The sequence below is a fragment of the Lingula anatina genome, chromosome 1 (assembly GCF_051362555.1).
Source record: "Lingula anatina isolate TDL-2025a chromosome 1, LinAna3.0, whole genome shotgun sequence".
NCBI classification, from domain to species: domain Eukaryota; kingdom Metazoa; phylum Brachiopoda; class Lingulata; order Lingulida; family Lingulidae; genus Lingula; species Lingula anatina.
The window spans coordinates 57,858,034-57,878,173 of NC_141767.1; the positions used below are offsets into that span (position 1 = coordinate 57,858,034).

The window sequence follows — 20,140 nt, forward strand, 5'->3', positions numbered from 1 at the left end:
CGCTAGGGGCGCTACAGTAGGAACTATCCAGGGGCAGTGAAGTGTAAAACTGATATCGGCCTTCTGACAGCTCGCCAATAGCACCCCTTTTTTAAATCTCTCTTTTAGTAAAACTAATACAAGCCATTAACTAAATAAGCTGTAAATCAAAGAGTAAAATCCGATCACGTGATTTTCCCGTGTTGCAGTCTTTGAGAAGTTTCAGTTCAGGGCGTTTGAAGTTTTGCCTCGACAAAATGCTAAAAAATGTCAGTTAAGTGCTGGTTGCAGCTTTTTGAAATTTATAGCGAATAAAGTTTATGAAATTTGCAATATTATGTAGAAAAAACATGAAAATTAAACCATGCGAAGTATAGTTTATTTGATGCACAATATTTATAATACATGATCTGCACGGAAGCCATCCCAGCCATGTGCTTGTGCAGTTGCCAATTTGGGTTTGTTTCCGGGTCATTAGATTAACATACAGTCATAATTGCCCTAATTAGTCACAAGCAATTTGAGCTGCAGCTACAGCTGAGTGATCACCGCTGGACAGTAGTGACAGGTTTTAAGCTGAAGAGTGTGGACACTTTTGGTGAATTTTTGCAGTTAAAAAACTTCAATATCTTTGTTGCTTGTAGGAATATTTAAAAAATTCCAAGTGATTTCATCCGGTTTTTGCATTACCTTTCAGATGATATAAGTATTATAATTTTCTGATCAGTTTGAAAATTTTTCTGATATACCTATCTAAATCGATTGCTTTGGATTTACTTTGAATTGCAATAAACCAATTTTTGTCTGAAAGTTAAAACCAATTTTAAAGCAAAAAAAAAATAACGCTCCCTGCAGTCAATTATGTGGCAGATATACATCAAATCGCTAGATATTTATGTTACGATATACGAGTTGCATGTACATGTATGACAATGACACGAATGAAGTCGAATTTTGTCCTCATTAAATGAATAGACAGCAGTTGCACGTTTAGATAAATAATTTGCACAAAAATTCTTTTAACGCACAGTAGCAAAAATGCATTCTTAACATTACCTTTCGTGCCAAAGGTGTGGCAGCACGCAGGACATGTAGGATTCTTCTGCATTATCAACGATATTAGTACCCTTTCTCCTCAACACATGTAAATTGAGCCTCGGTTTCGAGGTTTTGAAATGGAGGCAACAATCTCGCTCTCGCTCTACATATGATATAAGGAATTACTCCCTCCGCTCAAACACCTCGTTCTTGGTGGCACTAGTACATGTAGTACTGCAATGTACTTCTTAGAAATCACGTCATAATATTTTTTAATTAAATTTCAGTGTATAGGTCAGGTAGATAAGGTTTTGGAGAATATTTGGAAACAGACTGGCATCAATTTAGCACGGTTTTTCAACTGAATCAAAATTCATATTAAAAAATGTTAACATCCCCCACAAGATGTTTAAACTAAACAAGTATTATTGCTGTCATAAGAAACCAACAATACTGCGATGGATACACTTGGACACATTACAAACTAGTAATATGTTATAAAAAGATAATGAAACCAAGCCACATAAAATTCTTTCAGGGATTTTATTTTGGGGTCTACAGTTGTAAGAACACCATTGTTAATTAAAACAGCTTTTAAATATTAAGAACATTAAAATAAATTTAAGAAAAGGCACAAATCATTAGTTAGCATAAATTACCACTTAAGTCAGAATACAAAGCAGTCAGAATACAAAGCATATTGTAAGAAAACCCTATGTCTAAATAACTCAGCAACAACTCAGAATTGGCATATTATTTAACCCTAGCGAAGCCTAGCTTCGATTCAATTTGTGCACAAATTTCCTTCATTTAAAATCTATAATTCAAAAACTTTTAACTTGTACATTTAATTAAGCCAGGTACCAATTAAACAGTACTAGAAATTGGAACCATATCAAAACAACTGTGGTCAATCTGTATGGCCTGTTCAATTATGATAAAAATCTACAGTACATCTTGGTGAAATATGCCTGTCTGAAAGTCCTTTTTATTAAAGTATCACATTCCCTTGTTGCAAAATATGAATAACAATTAACAACATTTGACTGACTGAACAAAAGAAACATATGTTAGAGCAACACAACCTTCTTAAAGGTAATTATAAGTACTAGCTAACAGTTAATTAAAACATTTAATTTACATAAATTGCAAACCATCAAAATCCACAGAACATTACAGCAGCATGAAAAGCAAATGTTAAAATATGACTGGTATGAGATATTATGCCTTTATAAATGCACCACTGTCTTCCAATATCCTCTTAAACTTAGTTACTATCTAATAAGGTGGGAGAATAATCTTATAAAACAAACTACAATACATTGAGCATATTATTTAAATTTGTTACTTAAGATTACAACTATCACATTCACTGTCTTATGGCAAACTCAAATAGATAATGCATAGAATTATGGCAAGTTAGATTACATTAATATGCGGAACCTTTTATGTAAACCATACATGTAGGTAACTGCAGACTGACACTGTCATTAGCATGTCACCACAATTTTTGCCTTTTCGCAGTTCTTGTGCTATGCATAAATATGCATAGACCACACATAATATCAACAGCTGATATGCTATATGGCATCCTGAAAATCTATAAAAAGCAAATCTGTTCCTAGAATCATTGAAACTGCATAGTGGGCAAGTATCTGTGCATATACTCAACTGGTAATGTATGCTGCAGCTTGCTGTGACATTTATGATAGGATGCTTTTTATACAGAATTTCAATTGACACTATAACAATTTTAAAATATAAAAGGCATAAATTAAAAATGAAATGACTCATAACACAGAGACTTTGGGCCACACAGTTCAGTTAGTAATCAATTACTGTCCAATTCACCAAATCATACAAACTTTGAAAGTGCACAGTTATTTAATAACAATTTCCCCAGATTATGATTTTTAAAAAGCCGCACTGCTTGGTACACATCATCCTTATGGCATCAAAGACCCAGAAGGCTACCTCCCAGATTGCCTCTTTTGAGCGCTGATCATAGGAGTTCTGAAAAGTAAAATAAAAATAAAACATGTAATACTACATACTGACAAAACATTAAATTAAATGAACTTTGAGAGTTGCTTCAGATTTTGCACAAACATTCATCAGCATGAGGCATACCAAAAAATTATTCAACGGAACTTTGCTTGAAATACATGTATGTACCTTTGTTATGTTTCATGCAAAGCATTTGAATGTCCTTCTTCAGGTTTGATAGGAGCCCACAGAGTAGGTTCCACCTCTTCATCTGCCTTTGCAGCTTTACGCATATGGCCTGCACGTGTTGGGCTCTTTGGCACTTTTCCCTTTCCTAGAACAGAGTTTAACTTCTGCTGGAGTTCACGTACTGCAGCCCTGATATCCAGACTCTGAGTGTGGGATCCTCTGCCAGGTTCACTGAGTGGGTAGACTAGATAAAAATCACCAACCCTCTTACGTGGACCACTTTTAATGTGAGGTTTCTGGGAATCCCCACTGTCAAACCTCCCCCCATGAGGCTTGTCTGGGCTTTGAACCGAAGACCGTCCTTGTGCGCCCATCCCTGCTCTCTCCTTATTGTGAATCTGGGACTTCAGACGAAGCTTGCTGAAACTAGAAGTCTTTTTCATTTGTTTTAAAGAAGACATGCTTCTCGTGGCCTTTTCACGGTCACCATCAAACAAGAAATGTTTGTTATTGGCATAAATGTCATCTGACTTGAATTTATGAAAGGAATTGGCATGGAAATTGCGTGACTGCAAAGGATTGTTATGGCTAGTTTGTTTTGTTTGTGACAATGAGGACTGCTTTACAGTGATCACTTGACCTTTCTTTTCTCTTCCCTCTTTCTTTTCACTAGTGGGCTGTTTGCGCTGGTCACTGAAATGAGCTTGTTTTTCAAATGCTTCTTCACTTGAAAAAGACAAGGAGTCTGCACTGTCAGGTGGAAGACTAGACATTGTTATCTCTGAATGAAATGATCCAATACTATCTTCACGGGCCATTTTTAAATCATTTCCATTTAAGTCCTTGGTCAACCTACTCAATCTTCCCTCTACTATTGTATGCAAATTATTGGCCCTTGAGTCGACTCTCTTCAAACCAGACTTTGAAGTCAGGCTTCGCTGTGTTCCATTGCTGCTACGAGGTGTGGATGATGATGTTGAAGTGTCTGAACTATCAGATCTAGATGCATTTCTGGAGTGAGCCTCTCTACTGGCAAGTGAGCGTCTGGTTTGTGCTGAATAATCAGAAAAAAGGGATAGATCATCATCACCAGCTGTATTTACTGCTTCACTGCTTCCACTCATATTACCATTTAAGTTGATACTGGGAAGTTTGGCACCATTAGGATTTATGGCAGGCTTTTTTGATAGTTGTTTTGACACTGGTCTCTTGGCTGAATTTGGTCTAGGAGGGCGTCCAGTAAACATTCTACAAGCATAGCGTTTCTTAAAATCACTTCCACCTCTATCTGCATCTTGGATTTTGAAGTTCAGCATATCAATCACATCATTTACCAATGGCTTTTTAACAGTCACATCTGTGACACAGTCCACACCCAGTGCAGGACTAAAATTGACTTCAAGAAGCCAAGGTTTGAGTTGATCATCAATCAAAATATCAAAACCATACAGTTCAAAGCAGTTGTTGATTTTTGGGACTTGTGGAATTTGAGCAAGTAATGTCAATATAATGAGATTCTCTATCTTGGCAAATAGAGGGCGATCATCAATATTTGCTTGATGGAGATAATATCGTAACTGTGTGAGTGTCCATTTGCAGCCAGGTCCAACTCTTTCTTTTTCTAATGTGTACATGGGCCCATGCTTGTTTATAGAAGTATTTGTAAGGTGTGAAAATACATTTGTCAAAGAGCTTAGGTCGAATTTTTCAGTACTGAAGCGAACAAGTCCCTCTTGGTAAATATAGACATACAGTGGATGGAAGCTGGATACACACACATAAATTCTGATATCGAATTTGTATCCTGAGATGAGCAAAGGGTTTTGAATGTACTTCTGGACAACTGCAGTACAATCATACTGCAGTTGGTTGATGTCTTTAAACAAAAAGATGCCTCTTCCACGTGATAGGTCTGCTGGCTTGCATATCCAAAAGTTCAACTGGTCAGGATTGTGCTGTTTCTGTTTTGATACATCTGACACAAAACGTGTGTAGTCATTGGGTACGTTGTATGACAAAGGACTAAAATTATATACATTAGGACCATATACTCCTTTCATTCGCTTGAGATTTCTTGCCAAGCTGTCTTTTTTAGTGATGCCTGTGGTTTTAGGATAGTGGTTAAGCCTTTGCCATGGTAGAATTTGTTCATACTCAGAGTTCCTAAATCTGCTTGTTTTCCACCAAATGTTCCAGTCAAACTCCTCTTGAGTGTCTTCATCAAATTCAATCCATCCCCGTTCTACAAAGACATCTCTCAACAGCTCTGGCCCAACACCATTGTCATTGAGTCGAAATACCAGCTGTTTACTAAGGCTCATGCTGTTGTCAGCTAGCAAACCTGGCTGTCATTTTCCTTATGAGTGGCATTATACCTGAGAATATAGACAAACATGAGATCTGAGTTTCTTAGTTGAGACACACATTTTTACAAAAAATAACCTTAACATGTTATGATTACATTTTTTTATAAATGATAGGGGAGGAATTTACTAACTGATGCTAGCAGCAAGATGAAGTACAGTAGCAGAAACTTGAGAAAAATAGAAAAAGAATTTGCAAAACACTGTCATAAAATATCTTTCTTTTTTGTGAAAAATGCACAAGACATATAGATTATGACATTTATTATCTATAAACCTTCCTAGTTAAACCTCTGGAACCCACAAATGTGTCCTCTGATAATAACCGATGACCATCAGGCAAATTTGGAAATTTTACCGATTTCCTTAGATTTTCGCGTGTATGAGATTTTTTAACATTGATCTGTGTGACATCTACATAAGACATAGGTGGATCAATCTGAGTTTTTGTAAATCATACACAGGGCCTGTATCAATATCACTTCGACGATTCTTTCTAGATAGCTTCTGCTTGGGCGGTAAGACATCTTAACTGTGTGGTTGCATGATACCGCTCAAAAGGAATCATAAGTAACCGAATGGTGCTATGCCATTGCGTTAAACATAAAAAAAGTTCAATCATGTATGCTGATGATAGCTTTGATTGTTAATATACTTACCGAGATACAACATTCTGTCTGTATCTACAGGTAACACCACCTGCCCTAGCCAGTAGACATCACCTCACCAAATGACATTCACTGTTGTTACCACGTGACTATCTCTCTATGCCAACAGCCAATCAGAAAGCACAAAAACCAGATTTGTTACATATATATTTCTACTCGTCTCAACTATCGCATTGATTGCATTTTTGTAGCCTTTTGTAGTCTAGGGGTGCTTTCCCAGAAATTTAGATCGATCTAGAGATTAAGATTTAGATCGACCTAACTCCCTGGGGGTAAATTGCAGTCAGCCGAGCTGGCATCATAGTTAATTACTCCCTTACAGCTTTTAGTAGGCGGGACAGACGCTTAAGCCGGCCAAGCTGACAGTAATCAAGTGAGACTCCCCACAGGGATAGATCGATCTAAAATTCTATGGAAATGGGGTGTAGTATTATATATTATTTCATCTCGGTGGAGAAAACCCTTGTTTTTACCAAAATATTTACTTTGGGATTTTTTACTTGTCTTTTGTGCCTTCACATTTATATTATATTATATTATATTATATTATATTATATTATATTATATTATATTATATTATATTATATTATATTATATTATATTATATTATAGCAGTTAAGTTAGAGAAATCTATACCACCTTGAAACAATGTTTTTTCAATTAACTGAATAAATGAGTTAAGTTTTTTTGCAGTAGTGTACATACAAGCATTTATAAAAGTATATTTTTTTAATGTGAATGACTTAAAGGCCGTTGACAAATACTAGTAAATCATTTGCAAAAAAAAAAAAAAAAAAAAAAGATTCACCTAAATAAGCAGAATTACCTGTTCTTAAAAGTAGGAACCCACCACCTTAAAAAATTCTCAATTTCAAATGTGAAGTGTATCACAATTTGATTACTGTCAGTGACAGTGATACATAATGGCCATAGAAGTAGAGAAACTTTCTCTACTTCTATGGTAATGCTTTCTATAGTTCTTTTTTATAATGATTGCATTGATAGCTTCTCTGAGAACTAAGAAACCCTTCAGGCAAAATAAGTTTTTTTCCTGAAATTCATTTATTTCTACCGTGGATGGGAGCAGAGGGTAGACTGCTCTTTTCTCACTTTTAGGGGTGTGTCAACGAAGGGAGAGGAGGTGATTGCTCCACACTTACAGGACTCCCCTTTCCCTTTGATATTCCTGGTCACAGGTCTGTCTGTACAAGAAATTTCAGGACATAACCAACGTGAAACTTACCTATAACACATACATAATAATGAATTTTTTGTTGCCATTGGTTTTTAAAAACACATGTATTTGTCAAGTTACCTCACTTCCTTGAGGCAACTTAAAAATAAGACAGAAAAAAATGCCATGGGAGGCAATTGATCACAGAAATACAATTTGATAAATAACAATGTCCATTCCATTTTTTAATAAATAGAATGTATAGTCAAGTATAGAATGACACGTAGACAATATACTGTTAATCTATCACCAGCTTCTTTATTCTCACTGTAGAAATACATTTGCACATACACTATACATCTGATAAGTGATGAATGATTGAAGAAAAACAAAGAATGACCTGTTGTGGGGAATTTATATCTCCCACTCATGTGACCCACGTGACAGAATAAGTAACTATACTTGTCAACCAGTTACAAAAATATTAGGTAACAACCTGTTGAACTATTCTTTTAACTATTTAGGGAAAAAATAGACAAGGCCAAGCAACAGCAAGAAAAAAAGAAAGCAAAGAAACACAGAATTGGGATAATATTGAACTTTAAAATAAATTATAAATCCAAAAATTTTGAAAAAAAAATGTGACTTAATTTAAGACCCAAGATATTTGACAAAAAGGCATTTTATCTGTTCCTACTTACTAAAAAAATTAATTACTTTTTCATACTTAGATTAAAAAATAATTATTCAGAGAGACCCAAACCTTTGATAGACAAAAAGGTCCTACAAGCCTTTTTTCATTCCCTGTATACTGGTACCCTCTACCAGGGTGGGAGATATTAGAGGCACATTTTCCACCAGCTTTTGGTCAGATGGAAGCATAAACCTGCACATGTGCAGATGGCATTGTACTCACTCCGTAGGGAGCTACTTTGGGAGATTCCCCAGTTAACTTCAATCTGAAGTAATTAACAAGCTATTCAGAAGGGGCTATTTTTATCTGTCACAAAAGAGCAATTGATTAAATTCAGATCAATTAACTGAGTAGTTATGCAAACAATTACCAGCCATGTAATCAACCTAGAGATTTCAGCACAGGGTCTGGCTAAACTGGCTAAACTGAGATGTGGGGTGGCCCCACTCAGAACAGAAACTGGACGGTATGAAAAACTTCCAATCCTGTAGAGAACCTGTGTGCTCTGTGAATCAGGCTGTGTTGAGGATGAGATTCATTTCTTAATTAATTGTCCTTTTTTTAATGATCATCATATTGATTTAATAAGAACTGCTAAATGTTTTAAGCCAGATTTTGATTTATTGGATGAACAAAGCAAATTTCTTTTCCTGATTGACGATCCGAAAATGATTTTTAGCACTGCCAAAGCCTGTAGCCTTTTCTAGGATTAAGAAGAGATTTTAAGTATTTAAACTGGAATTAGTTTTTGGTCTCTCGTAGTTCTTTATAGAACTGCCTTGTTGTAATGATGTTTTAACTTATATTGTTTTTGTTTCCTAGTGCCAAAGTTTTGTTCAGCTGTTTAGGTAATATCATTCTGGTTCTTTTGACTCGAGTTCAGCACAAATGGGTTCCTGCACCTTTTCCCCTGGCTCCTTAAATATTAAAAAGAATTTAAAATTAATAGTGATAAGATAAAAAGAACTGATTCAGAACTCAAAAACTGCCATATGAAATATGTCCTTTTTACATTGAAATCAACTGAAGGACTTCCTCCAAAAAATTTTACTAGACAGTTCACATGATTGACGCATAAACACTTTTAAATGTGCGAAAGGTTTTTACCTAAGAGGCTGCTAAGAAATGATGCATAGGTAGCAGTGCCTGTCACAGCTCCAAGTTTAGAAGGATTTTTTCTTGATGTGTTAACTTGAAAACAGGTGCCAGATTTCATGTCACCTGGCCCAAATACATCCACCTCCACAATGTGCCAGTCCGTCAGGCTGCAATTCAAGACTAGCTACAGTCACAAGTTACAGATGCTCATCATCTTTTTTAATGTAAATATTGCATTTATAGTACTGCTTCACCCAACAACAACAACAACACTGTTATTCCACTATACTGGGTGGTAGTGATATTTTGTGTTTAAAGGGATAGCAACTCTTCGCATGAGATCGATATTTCACAATAAATGCATTGTAAACAACTAATAGAAATATAATAAATTCTCTTTTACCACCAAAACAGTGGTTAACACAGTTTTTCTGAAATCCATTCTTGCCATCCATAGATGGCTACCCTCTGTAATCATTATAACAAAAAATAAAACTTTTTTATAAAAAAAAAGCAGGGACTAACTTTGAATGTCAGAATGAATTCATTAATTATTGGTACCTTTGGGAAAATGTTGCTTACCCCAAGAAAATTCATTTTTTGACCAAAATCAACAGTTGTTATCCCTTTAAGAATGTGGAACTTTTAACTTGTGCACTACATGAGAAAATTTAATGAATGAACTATAAACCAGTCTCTTTTCCTTTTTTAGCATTAATCAATTATAAATAAGAATAAAAACCGGACATGACAAACCTTGGATCAGAAACCAAACATCCTTGCACTTGGTCAAAACCCAGGTTATATGCTGCTATAGCTGCTACTGCCATAGTATTGACATTATTAGGTGCCAAAGGACAGAGATCCCTCACTGGACCTATTGAGTGCAGTATAACAAAAACAATTGCAGCTGCATGAGTATAAAAGAAGAGTATCAAGTAGGATGTCACCAAAAATATGCTAATTGCATAATAGTGACAATGAGGTAAAGGTTGAACTATAAACATTCCACTGACCAATCTGTCTGAATCTAGCAATTGAAATGATATTACATTGAATGATATGCAACATGCATTATAATTCCAAGTTCAATAGTGAACAATCAACAGTAACTTTTTAATTTCAAGATAGCTCCTACAAAATAAAAATATTACCATCATACAAAACAGCTGCCTCAGTCTTAACAGTGTCATTTAAATCTCTGAGTTTTCCATGAAGTTTAAAACTTTGAGGATGCTTCTTCATTGTTACTTTTAATCCCTAAAATAAATCTGTATTAGTTAAATAACAATAATACATTGCCAAGGTTTCAGAAATTATTTCAGAATAATTAAAATTAACAGATGAAATTGTTGTCACAAGCAAATAAAGTACTTCCATTAATTCCAAGCAAAAATACTCAGGTAATTCTGTAGAGGACAGTAAATAATTTCAGATAAAGCATGGTTTAAACACCTGCAATGACCCTCTATCAGCCATTTTCTTGATATCTTCTCCTCCCCAAAATGCTCCACTTGGTATATAAAGTCCATGGATCTTTGCTGCATTTCTCAACTCAGTTTCTACTTCTTGATCAGCCAGGGCTGTTGGGGAGCCAACCTGAGATCAAGGGCAATAATCCACATAACATATTTTTCACATGCATTTATCTCACATGCTCAACAACAGTTGTCTGTGTCACTTGTTCATGTTCTTCCTAAACATTAACATCAAAAATCCACAATATTACCCAAATAAAATTACCATATAATCTGCACATTGTAGAAATTTTGATCCATATTGTTTTGAAATACTAGGATGGGCTACCTCAACAATCAGGTCAGCATTTCTAAAATATAAAATTAAAAAGTGCCAGTGAAAATTGAGAAACATATAGATTAAAGGGATAATAACTCTTCGTTTTGGCCAAAAAATGAATTTTCCTGGAGTGAACAACAATTTTCCCATACTTACCAATGGTTAATGAATCCATTTTTATATTCAAAGTTAGTTCCTGGTTTTTTTCTAAAAAGTTTTTTTTTTTTTTTTTTTTTGTTATAATCTCTTAAGAGATTATAACAGAGTATAGCCATCAATGGAGGTTATGTGATTTAAAGACAAGCTCAGATATAAAAATAATAGCTATAACTGCCGTTTTTGTGGTACAGCACAATATATTATATTTCTATGAGTTGTTCACAATGTTTTTATTGTGAAATATAGATCTCATAAGAAGAGTTACTATCCCTTTAACATTTTAATTCAATTAACATGCATTAAAATTTTATCATTAAGGTGGCAAAATCGGTCCATCATGCAGTGTGCTCTTCTTTATAAGAGCGCATTCTCAACGAATTAAGCCAGGCTTTACAAAGCCAGTGACCTAAAAATGGCGGACGTACATGAAAGAAAAACCGCCTAATCTTTTAATAGTCTCTCCGCCTCCCCACACGTCGTCCCTGCGGGGTACAGTAATTAAATCGCGTCTCCGTTCGCCATGCGGAAGCTACCTGAGAAATATTAAGTGCGCATGCTCATCAGTTAAACTCGTGGTGAAGAAAGCATGGCGGCTGAAGGCGATCGAAGGAAAAAAGCTCTTCTGTTCTATTATCTTTGAAAACAGAGACGAAAAAGGAATAATTTGGCCCGTAGAGCAGCAATGAATCGACTATCTACGGAGATAATATCACCAGAGATATTCACGGATTTAATTACTGTACCCCGCAGGGACGACGTGTGGGGAGGCATGTGAGAGGCGGAGAGACTATTAAAAGATTAGGTGGTTTTTCTTTCATGTACATCCGCCATTTTTAGGTCACCGGCTTTGTAAAGCCTGGCTTAATTCGTTGAGAATGCGCTCTAACTCACTTTGTGAGTGTGTGTCTTGGGCCAGTCGTGTTACAGTACACTGCCAAGACATTTTTGAAACTATACTGTGCAATCCTATGCAATCACAGTGACGATTAGCATGGAACACTATATATTTACTATAGAACTTTTATTTACACATTAATTATTAGATAAATATTCAGGGAAACACACTGTTTATACATATGCACATGTACCAACACAGTGCAGTACATTACTAGTACATGTACCTTGTAGCAAATTGACTCAAGTCTTCTAAAATATAACTGTTGTCAAGCTTTACTTTAACTACATCAATTGTCCTGTTCCATACAAATGCCAGTTCTAGGTCACTTCTTGCCTGAATAGCATCAACCAAGTACTGACCTTAAAAATCAAATATAAAATGAAAGTAATAACAGTACAATGGCTGCACACGATATACATGTACTCACTCAGGAATTAAAATATGCATGTACACTACCAGGCAGTATGAAAATTTAATATATCATATATTAAAGGTACATTACATGGATTTGAAAATCCCCAATATGCTTATTTTTGCCAGCCACAGCTTCTTATAAAACCTTAAATATACCTTAAAAAATGATATAACCCCTTAAATATTGTTTCTAGAATGTACCTGATGATGATATTTCCATTGGAGCTTGGATAGGAAATAGGTCACTGTTATAATATGACTGGCCAGTCATTTTAAGCTAAAACCAGCTTTTATGAATTTTATCAAAAGTCAAATCCAAGTGCAGAGAGGGATAGATAAATGACTCGTGAGTACGAGAAAATTGCTTATTTTCCTGGGCAAATCCATTTGACGAGTAAATCTCATGGAGTGTAATAAATAAATAAATAAATAAATCTAAGTAGTTAAAGTGATATTCCCAACATGCAGTGTTCCAGCCGATCACAGTTTTCGACGCTGCATTCTAGAGGGTATGCGCAGCTACATGTAAGAATACATAAAATTGTAAGACTGAAAACATTATTCGAGCCTACCAGCATTTGTACGTGTAGTCTCTATCGGCCCTACAACCGCTTTTTTATTAAGTATATGTACATGTAATTTTAAAAATAAAAATTAAAAACATGTTGTTTTATTTTCAAAAGCACACTAACCAAGGTGTCCAAATCCAACAACCCCAACTTTACATGGGCATTTATCCATGCTGGAGTGCTGAAGATTTAATCGCCGAGCTGTTTACATGTGACACGTGCAATCTGTGGCCTTGACCTGCGAACACTAGTCCCCAGATACTTTAAATCAAATAAAATAAAGAATGACATGGAAACTATTTGTTATTATAAGGTTAAGTACAAAGTATTAAATATATTTTTATAAAGGTTTCCCTAAAACAAAAACTTAGCTTTGAGAGTAAGGGCTTGATTCATTCGGAACTCCTCGACAATTTCCGGCTATCTTCCGAACGCCTATGATGACGCAGGAATCAATCGACGGTGAGCGGGCTTGATTTTGACTAGCGACATCTATTTTCCATGTTTACTTCCGGTTGTTGTCCGTAGCAACAAAGAATCCGTGAACACTGCGACATCCGACATTATACTATCAATATATTTTCGTGGTTTAGTCAAATTAAGGTAAGATATTGCAAGCATATGAATAATGGGATTTTTCTATGCATCAAACTTGGAAATGAGTAGAGAACGTATATCTCTCATGGTACTGTTAAAATGTGTTTTGATGATTGATCGACACTTTATGCATTTGACAAGTTGTTTGACACTTTGGCACTGAAGTCGTAAATCTTCACAAATTGAAAATATTGAGCCCAGTCTTACCTACCTATGCAAATTATGATAGATCACTAAAGGGTCATCCCAGCAACTCTGCAGTCGGCTATTCATTGCCTGCTACCTTGGTTCTATGGAATATTATGTAAGTTTTATCTCTGGAATGTTGTGGTTCTTCACAATTACCCCCCCCCCCCCCCCCCAGTACATTGAAATAGAATTGGTAAGTCCTTCCAAAGCTTATCAAGTTTGTTTTCAAAACTATTGATTGGCAGTGCTGTGACAACTTCTATATGCAAACTGTTCCAAATATATGTGGTTCTGACTGAGAAAACATTGCTTCTGATAATATTTGTCTTAGTACATGTACTTTTGCTACTGATAAGGTCACTGTTGCTGCATGTAAAATGCACAAGGTTTTTATTTTTATTGTGAAGTTCCTGCATCTGGTGAAAACATTATAAATGCAAGTGTCAGGTAAAAAATACAGTAGAATAGTACGATTCTACATGTACAAGATGGTACTCCATGTACATCTGCCACAAAAAAAAAATGTCTGGAGATGAACAAATATGGAAAGCAACATGTGCATATTGTGGTCATACTGCATAGATTTACATCAGAGCATTTTTGCATAAATAAACCTAAAAATACCAGTGATGGGGTAGTGGCGAAAAAACAGTGGTTGGAATGATTAAAATATTGCTGGTTCTGCACTTATGAACACTGGTAATGTATGCAGTCAAAGTCATCATGTCTTTCAATGTTGTGTTTTGAACTTGAAATGATAATTTTGATGTCCTTTTTGAAGATATTTATTTGGCAGTTATCAGTAATATGCTAATCTGAGTCATACATATTTTGGCAACATGCATATTTTGACCAGGCATGTGAGTGTGAGAGATAGGTAAGCCTGTGAAAAATTCATATCTATGTATCCTTCGCATGTATGAGTTTTTGGTTCAAAAATTTTTAGATGTTTTGAACTCTGTCTTGTGACTTAGATATATGGGATTATTCTGTTTATTTTAGATACCAAAATGCCAAAGAAAAAGTCAGGCAAACTGTCCAAGATGACGGAGGAGGAGAGGCTTCTGTATATGGAGACACAGAGGCTAGCAGAGGAAGAGATGAGGAAAAAGAAAGAAGACATGCTTACTCAGTTTCTAAAGGTACACATTTGCTCACAATAATATTTTATTTTTCTATTTTTCTAACTAAAATGTATAACTTGTTACTACAGATATTCATCTTGTTGCAGATCCTAATAAGTTTTCACTTGCACTATATGCTCAGATAAGAATGGTCTCTGTAACTTGGTGAAGATGGTATGAATATCTCATGTATCTCTTTCTCAATACTATTTATATGCTGTTTATGTTTGGTTCTATATTAATGTTCTTTAGGATAAACTGTCCAAAGAAGAAAGAGCCTCAAAATTCAATTTATACAAGCTCAATCACCAATGGCGCAACATCATGAGAGAAGCAAAATCTAAGGAACTCAAGAAGGACATTGAGATCCTAAGTCAGACATTTGAAAGAATTGTGGATAGAAAGGAAAGTGTTATCAAGTCTCTGGCTAAAGATTTATTGGAAGCAGAAGAGCAATATGCCATGGCATTAAGAAGTCATTTGCAGAATGTTGACAATTTGATAGGTAAGCCATAAATATGTTATAAATATCTTCACATTTCTTGGCATACAGCTGCAATAATCCTTTTAGTTGATAGATTCATAGTATGAACCCTGCATTAGGCTATATTTTTACAAGGCTATATTTTTATATTTGTTTTTAAAGTAAAAAGAAAAAATGTCAAATGAAAATTCTTTTTGAAGGAATTAATGTTAAGAAATTCATTTGAACAGCCTTTTTAACTGATGTGTTATATTGTTTGACAGCCCTCCAAAACCAGAGGTTAGACACACTGAAATTGGAATATGAGGAAGAATTGGAAATGCTAAAGAAGGAGTTTGATACAGAGAGAGCACTCATGATTGAACAGCATTTGCAGGAAATGAATGATTTGGCAGATATTATGTTTGCTATGGAGCAGAACTTTAATGAGCGTGAAAATGATGCAAAATCTGATTTCCAGAGCCTGAGGGATGAGATTAAAAATAAAGTAAGTTTACCATTTATTACTTTTAAGTCACTTCTAACTAACATCAGATGTATTTTTATTTTTATATTTTGCAAAGAGGTGTCATTTAATACAGCTTTGCTTGACCTTACATTTAGAATTACACATTTAGTGACACATGAATGTATTGATTTAAAAATGTTCCCTTTATTTTAGAATTTGGAAGAGAAGCATGCACTGAGGGTCAATTTGGAAGGAAAGGTGGAAGGATTATGGAAAGACTTTGAGAACTCTTTACAAACTTATAGCTCAACAACAGAGGAAAGGCGCAAAGCATTTGAGGATTTAAAAACTAAGGATGAAAAAAGTGCTAGTGAAATAGAAACACAGATGAGGAAATTGCAAAGAATTGCAGATCACATTAGTCAGCTGAAAGCAAAGATGGCACAAAATGCCAAAGAAAATGAAGAGCGAAATAGACACCTTAAAGAGGTAAGTACATTTTTGCAGTTAGTTGCCATGAAATATATTTCACACAAATACAAAATTATCTGCAATTTGTTTCTCATATTTGAAATATTCATTCATGATTATAGTGTAAATATTCATTGTTCAGATTTGTACCTTTTTAGTATGCTGCTGATGGTTCCATGCTGTTGTCATCTGGACTTGTTTGCAACTGACAGCTTTTATCGACTTACTCTAACTCTGTGAAGAGACATCATGGAGTGTTTACCTTTTTTTAAAAAGATTTTGTAAATAAATAACAATTTTATATACCTTATTCTAGGAACGAGAAGTTATGGTAGCACACTTCAGAGAACTAAAATCCCAGATGAACAAGCTACGTGACTTAGAGAGAGAAAGATTAACAAAATTAACATTGGAAAGCAATGCATCAATAAAGGAACTAAAAAGAGTGTCAGAAAAGGTGAGGAAATATTTTTTCCATTTAATGATTATCCTAGCGAAGGATTATAATTGACCTGGAATATTCTTCTCATAAATCTAAAATAGAAAATTTTAACAATAAAGTTGCCTATAGCAGATTTGGCCCATTGAATGATGTTTACCTCTTAATTTTTGTTTAGAAGTATAGTAATTGGTTTTTTTATTTTTAAATACTAGCTGCACACTTTGTAGAAAGTGTAAGAAATTATAAGATAAATTTTTGTCATTAATTTAGGGTGAGCGTATCCTAAAATTAGCTGAAATGAGCAGAAAGTGTGAGACAGAGGAAGAGAAAGTGCTTCCATTTTATGCCTCATCTTTGACACAAGAAGAACAGGAAGATGTGGCAGCAGCTGTGGCTGAACCACCATCAGAAAGATTAGCCTCGGTAAGTGTATCATGCATAAATAGTATTTCAGTGCCCAAGATAGTACTACCTCTACAGAGATGCAACATTGATCAGTTGAATTTTTTACTGCAATGGGGAGAAACAAGAGAATCACTAGTACAGATTATTTAATATTTTTGGTTTTGAGTTAAATATTGTGCAGTGATATTTTTCACAATTTGATGGTACAGAACAAAACTTTGAACAAACCAGTGACCTTAATTGATGTCCCACATTTCAGGTTATGCATGAGTATGCTGCCTTAGAAAACTTTTGGAAGCGCTATAACAAAGTTCTACTAGACAAGTGTGCATTGGACAAGGAAAAGCATACATTGGTGGATGAAAACCAGAAACTGCGCATGTTGTTGAAGCAGTATTTGGATGGTATCTCTGTGAATGATGAGATTCTGAGCCAAGTGAACCCTCTCTTCATTGTCAATAATCAAACAAATGTCAAGTATGTGGAGCAAAATTTTAATTTTTACTTAGCTGTAGATATTATATATTCTTAACTGGCATTATTTAACTTAACACTATTGTAAAATTCACTATACCACTTCTTACTATTCTTTTCTTTAGATTGGCCTTTATGTTAGAAATAATCCCAATTTTGTAAAAAGTAAAAGGAGAATACTATGTTGTGTGTAAAGATGAAATAAAAAGAACTTGATTTTGTTTTTTTCAGGATGAACGTCCCTGTATCAGATCCCCGTGTGAGGAGACCACAGCACACAGTAGTAGAAGCAGCACATGTAATTGGACGATCAGTGCAGCCATCTTAGGACTGAAAAATTCTAAAATCCCTGTAGTAAAAAAAAGGGAGAAATTTATCTCATGAAAACTCATTCATGTGTTGAATGGCATACATCACAGGATTAGGAAATTTATATGAACTATCCACTTATTTTCTTGTGTACATGTATATCTCAAACAAGAAATTGAAAGAAAGTTTTTTTACAATGATGATAAGAGTAAAAAAATAAATGTAAATAGGTATATGGTACATGTAAAAAATAAAAATAAGATACATATTTTCCTTCGGTTTTGCTTTGCTATCAGTTCGACTTATATTTTATGGATTCCTGAAAGTGTTTGAAAGAGATAAAGATGTATTGATTGTAAATGTCATTTCTTTTTTTTCAAAATTAAAAAAAAGAAAGAATACTTTGTTACTTGATCAGGGAATCATACAATTATATATATATATATATATATATATATACAATTGATTGACAATATATATCCTCAATGAGCAATATTTAAAACATTTCTTTTTCAAGCGAAACGTCGAAATTCTACGTCATAAACGGCCCTGCGCTCTCTACAAGACTTGCTCTGTTGTCACTGAATAATGGAATGTACCAAGCCCCTTAGTAGCCTGTGCATGCGATTTAGATGGTCCCCAAACATGCAAAAGCGATGTGAACCATGTCGATGTTGGATCTTATATATATGCGAAATTGACACGAGCCGTGTCACATTTTTCTTTTACTGTGGTGTTTTGATCCCAAAATGAATATGTTATAAAACACGGAATCGACATGGCCGTGTCTAGTAGTTTAACAGGTCCCATGGAAACGAGATTGCCCCGGGCCACGTCGCATTCGTCTTTTGATGTGGAATTTTGAGCCTAAAATGACTATGTTATCAAACACAAAATAGAGATAGCTCATGAGATAGATATAGGCTGTGCTGTGCATATCTTTCGAATGCAAGGTATAACTTCGGCGGAGAATACAGAAACAGTCCTCATATCATGCAAGTAAAGGTCGGGTACAAAACCAAGAAAAAATAAGTCAAAGAGGTGGAGGACTATTGGCCAAGTTCAGTGGCGGGTTTAGAGGGGGCGTCAGGGGGGTCTTGACCCCCCCCCCTTCAGTTTCTAAAAATATATCACACCAATATTCCCCTCTTAAAATTAGAATTGTGAGTATAGCTATATCATAGTTCTAAACCGTACCGTACCAAAGGGTACCGTTTGCCCTCCAAAACACTAAAAATTTTCGGGCACTTGAGCAGGCCCACGTCAAGGGGGTGATGGTCGGCTTTGCATCCGAGGCTTGTCGTTCCGGACCCCCCCCCCCCCCCCCTTCAAATAATCCTCGATCCACCCCTGAAGTGTGTTCATTCCAATTCATAATAAAGGCTAATATACATGTAGCAGTGGATTAATCTATAAGGGTATTTTTAGGCTGATAAAATGTAGCTGCAGCGCGTATTTATACAATTTTTACATACAAGCAACTCAAATTAAGTAAGCAAAATATGAACTTAAAGCATGCAATGAGCGTAAGTTTTTTTTTTTTTTTTTTTCATTTTTAAATTTCAATACTTTCTCTTAAAGGTATTCCATTCGGAATTATCTTCCAAATCGAATTTCCTCGATAAAAGTCATTTTTCCTTACTCACAAATCAGTGCTCGATCTGCCCCTGGGTTCGATGTCTATATTTTCTCTAATTAAGTAATTTAGTTCAGAGTTCTAAATGACTGGCCATTCACCTAGACCGCATTTACTTTGGTCGAATGAGAGAGATATGTAACTTGTTGGGCGAAAAAGCGTTTTATTACACCCCATTTCCATAGATTAGATCGACCTACTTTAGATCGACCTAACTCCCTGGGGGTTCACGCTAAGGGTCTGTTCCCACAACTTTAGATCGATCTATCACCGCGGGGAGTCTCACCAGACTACCGTCAGATAATCCCCCTTAAGTGTCCGTCCCCGCCCATTACAAGCCGTAAGGGGCAATTAACTTTCGTGTCCGCCCGGCTGACAGCTATTCAGCGCGAACCCCCAGGGAGTTAGGTCGATCCAAAGTAGGTCGATCTAATCTATGGAAATGGGGTGTAAGTAGCTGTCAGCCGGGCGGACACGAAAGTTAATTACCCCCTTACAGCTTGTAGTAGGCGGGACGGACATTTAAGCCGGATTA

The 20,140-nt window shown here is 35.4% G+C and overlaps 4 protein-coding genes across 6 annotated transcripts in view; 1 reads left to right on the forward strand and 3 right to left on the reverse strand.

Annotated features, from left to right (window-relative positions):
• The window catches only part of LOC106178091 (RING finger protein 17), a 37,766-nt gene extending 36,601 nt beyond the window's left edge, over window positions 1–1,165 (reverse strand). For both annotated transcript variants that reach the window (XM_086994756.1, XM_086994749.1), the window contains exon 1: window positions 1,036–1,165. In XM_086994756.1, coding sequence (XP_086850882.1) covers window positions 1,036–1,087 — 52 coding nt within the window. In that variant the 5' untranslated portion in view covers window positions 1,088–1,165. The remainder of the gene's footprint in view (window positions 1–1,035) is intronic.
• A 381-nt stretch (window positions 1,166–1,546) lies between these two features.
• LOC106178136 (putative tubulin polyglutamylase TTLL2) lies at window positions 1,547–6,342 on the reverse strand. The gene is made up of 3 exons (XM_013561202.2): window positions 6,215–6,342; window positions 3,193–5,567; window positions 1,547–3,030 (listed from the first exon to the last, which is right to left on the reverse strand). The coding sequence occupies exon 2, from the start codon at window positions 5,511–5,513 to the stop codon at window positions 3,198–3,200; it is 2,316 nt and encodes a 771-aa protein (XP_013416656.2). The 5' UTR covers window positions 5,514–5,567; window positions 6,215–6,342; the 3' UTR covers window positions 1,547–3,030; window positions 3,193–3,197.
• Window positions 6,343–7,690: 1,348 nt separating this feature from the next.
• Window positions 7,691–13,332, reverse strand: LOC106178148 (aspartate dehydrogenase domain-containing protein-like). 2 transcript variants are annotated; one of them, XM_013561215.2, is made up of 8 exons: window positions 13,150–13,332; window positions 12,267–12,402; window positions 10,933–11,017; window positions 10,645–10,788; window positions 10,344–10,449; window positions 9,946–10,066; window positions 9,199–9,356; window positions 7,691–9,008 (listed from the first exon to the last, which is right to left on the reverse strand). In XM_013561215.2, the coding sequence occupies exons 1-8, from the start codon at window positions 13,196–13,198 to the stop codon at window positions 8,971–8,973; spliced, it is 837 nt and encodes a 278-aa protein (XP_013416669.2). In that variant the 5' UTR covers window positions 13,199–13,332; the 3' UTR covers window positions 7,691–8,970. The 2 variants fall into 2 exon arrangements, with proteins under 2 accessions (XP_013416669.2, XP_013416667.2); XM_013561213.2 differs by lacking the exon at window positions 13,150–13,332 and adding an exon at window positions 12,659–13,108.
• A 135-nt stretch (window positions 13,333–13,467) lies between these two features.
• Window positions 13,468–18,237, forward strand: LOC106178071 (dynein regulatory complex subunit 2). Its single transcript, XM_013561090.2, has 9 exons — window positions 13,468–13,629; window positions 14,815–14,954; window positions 15,189–15,441; window positions 15,684–15,907; window positions 16,082–16,357; window positions 16,656–16,796; window positions 17,052–17,204; window positions 17,446–17,663; window positions 17,892–18,237. The coding sequence occupies exons 2-9, from the start codon at window positions 14,823–14,825 to the stop codon at window positions 17,986–17,988; spliced, it is 1,494 nt and encodes a 497-aa protein (XP_013416544.1). The 5' UTR covers window positions 13,468–13,629; window positions 14,815–14,822; the 3' UTR covers window positions 17,989–18,237.
• Window positions 18,238–20,140: the final 1,903 nt, after the last annotated feature.

Bases quoted from the DNA above. Each gene is read 5' to 3' on its own strand.
- LOC106178136 (XM_013561202.2), bottom strand. From the start codon at position 5,513: ATGAGCCTTAGTAAACAGCTGGTATTTCGACTCAATGACAATGGTGTT.
- LOC106178148 (XM_013561213.2), bottom strand. From the start codon at position 12,728: ATGACTGGCCAGTCATATTATAACAGTGACCTATTTCCTATCCAAGCT. The intron at 10,450-10,644 runs GTGTTTAAACCA...GATTTATTTTAG, and splicing joins CTGATAGAGGGTCATTGCAG to GGATTAAAAGTAACAATGAA. The intron at 9,009-9,198 runs GTAAAAACCTTT...TTAATATTTAAG, and splicing joins ATTTCTTAGCAGCCTCTTAG to GAGCCAGGGGAAAAGGTGCA.
- LOC106178071 (XM_013561090.2), top strand. From the start codon at position 14,823: ATGCCAAAGAAAAAGTCAGGCAAACTGTCCAAGATGACGGAGGAGGAG. The intron at 16,358-16,655 runs GTAAGTACATTT...ACCTTATTCTAG, and splicing joins GAAATAGACACCTTAAAGAG to GAACGAGAAGTTATGGTAGC. The intron at 17,664-17,891 runs GTATGTGGAGCA...TGTTTTTTTCAG, and splicing joins AATAATCAAACAAATGTCAA to GATGAACGTCCCTGTATCAG.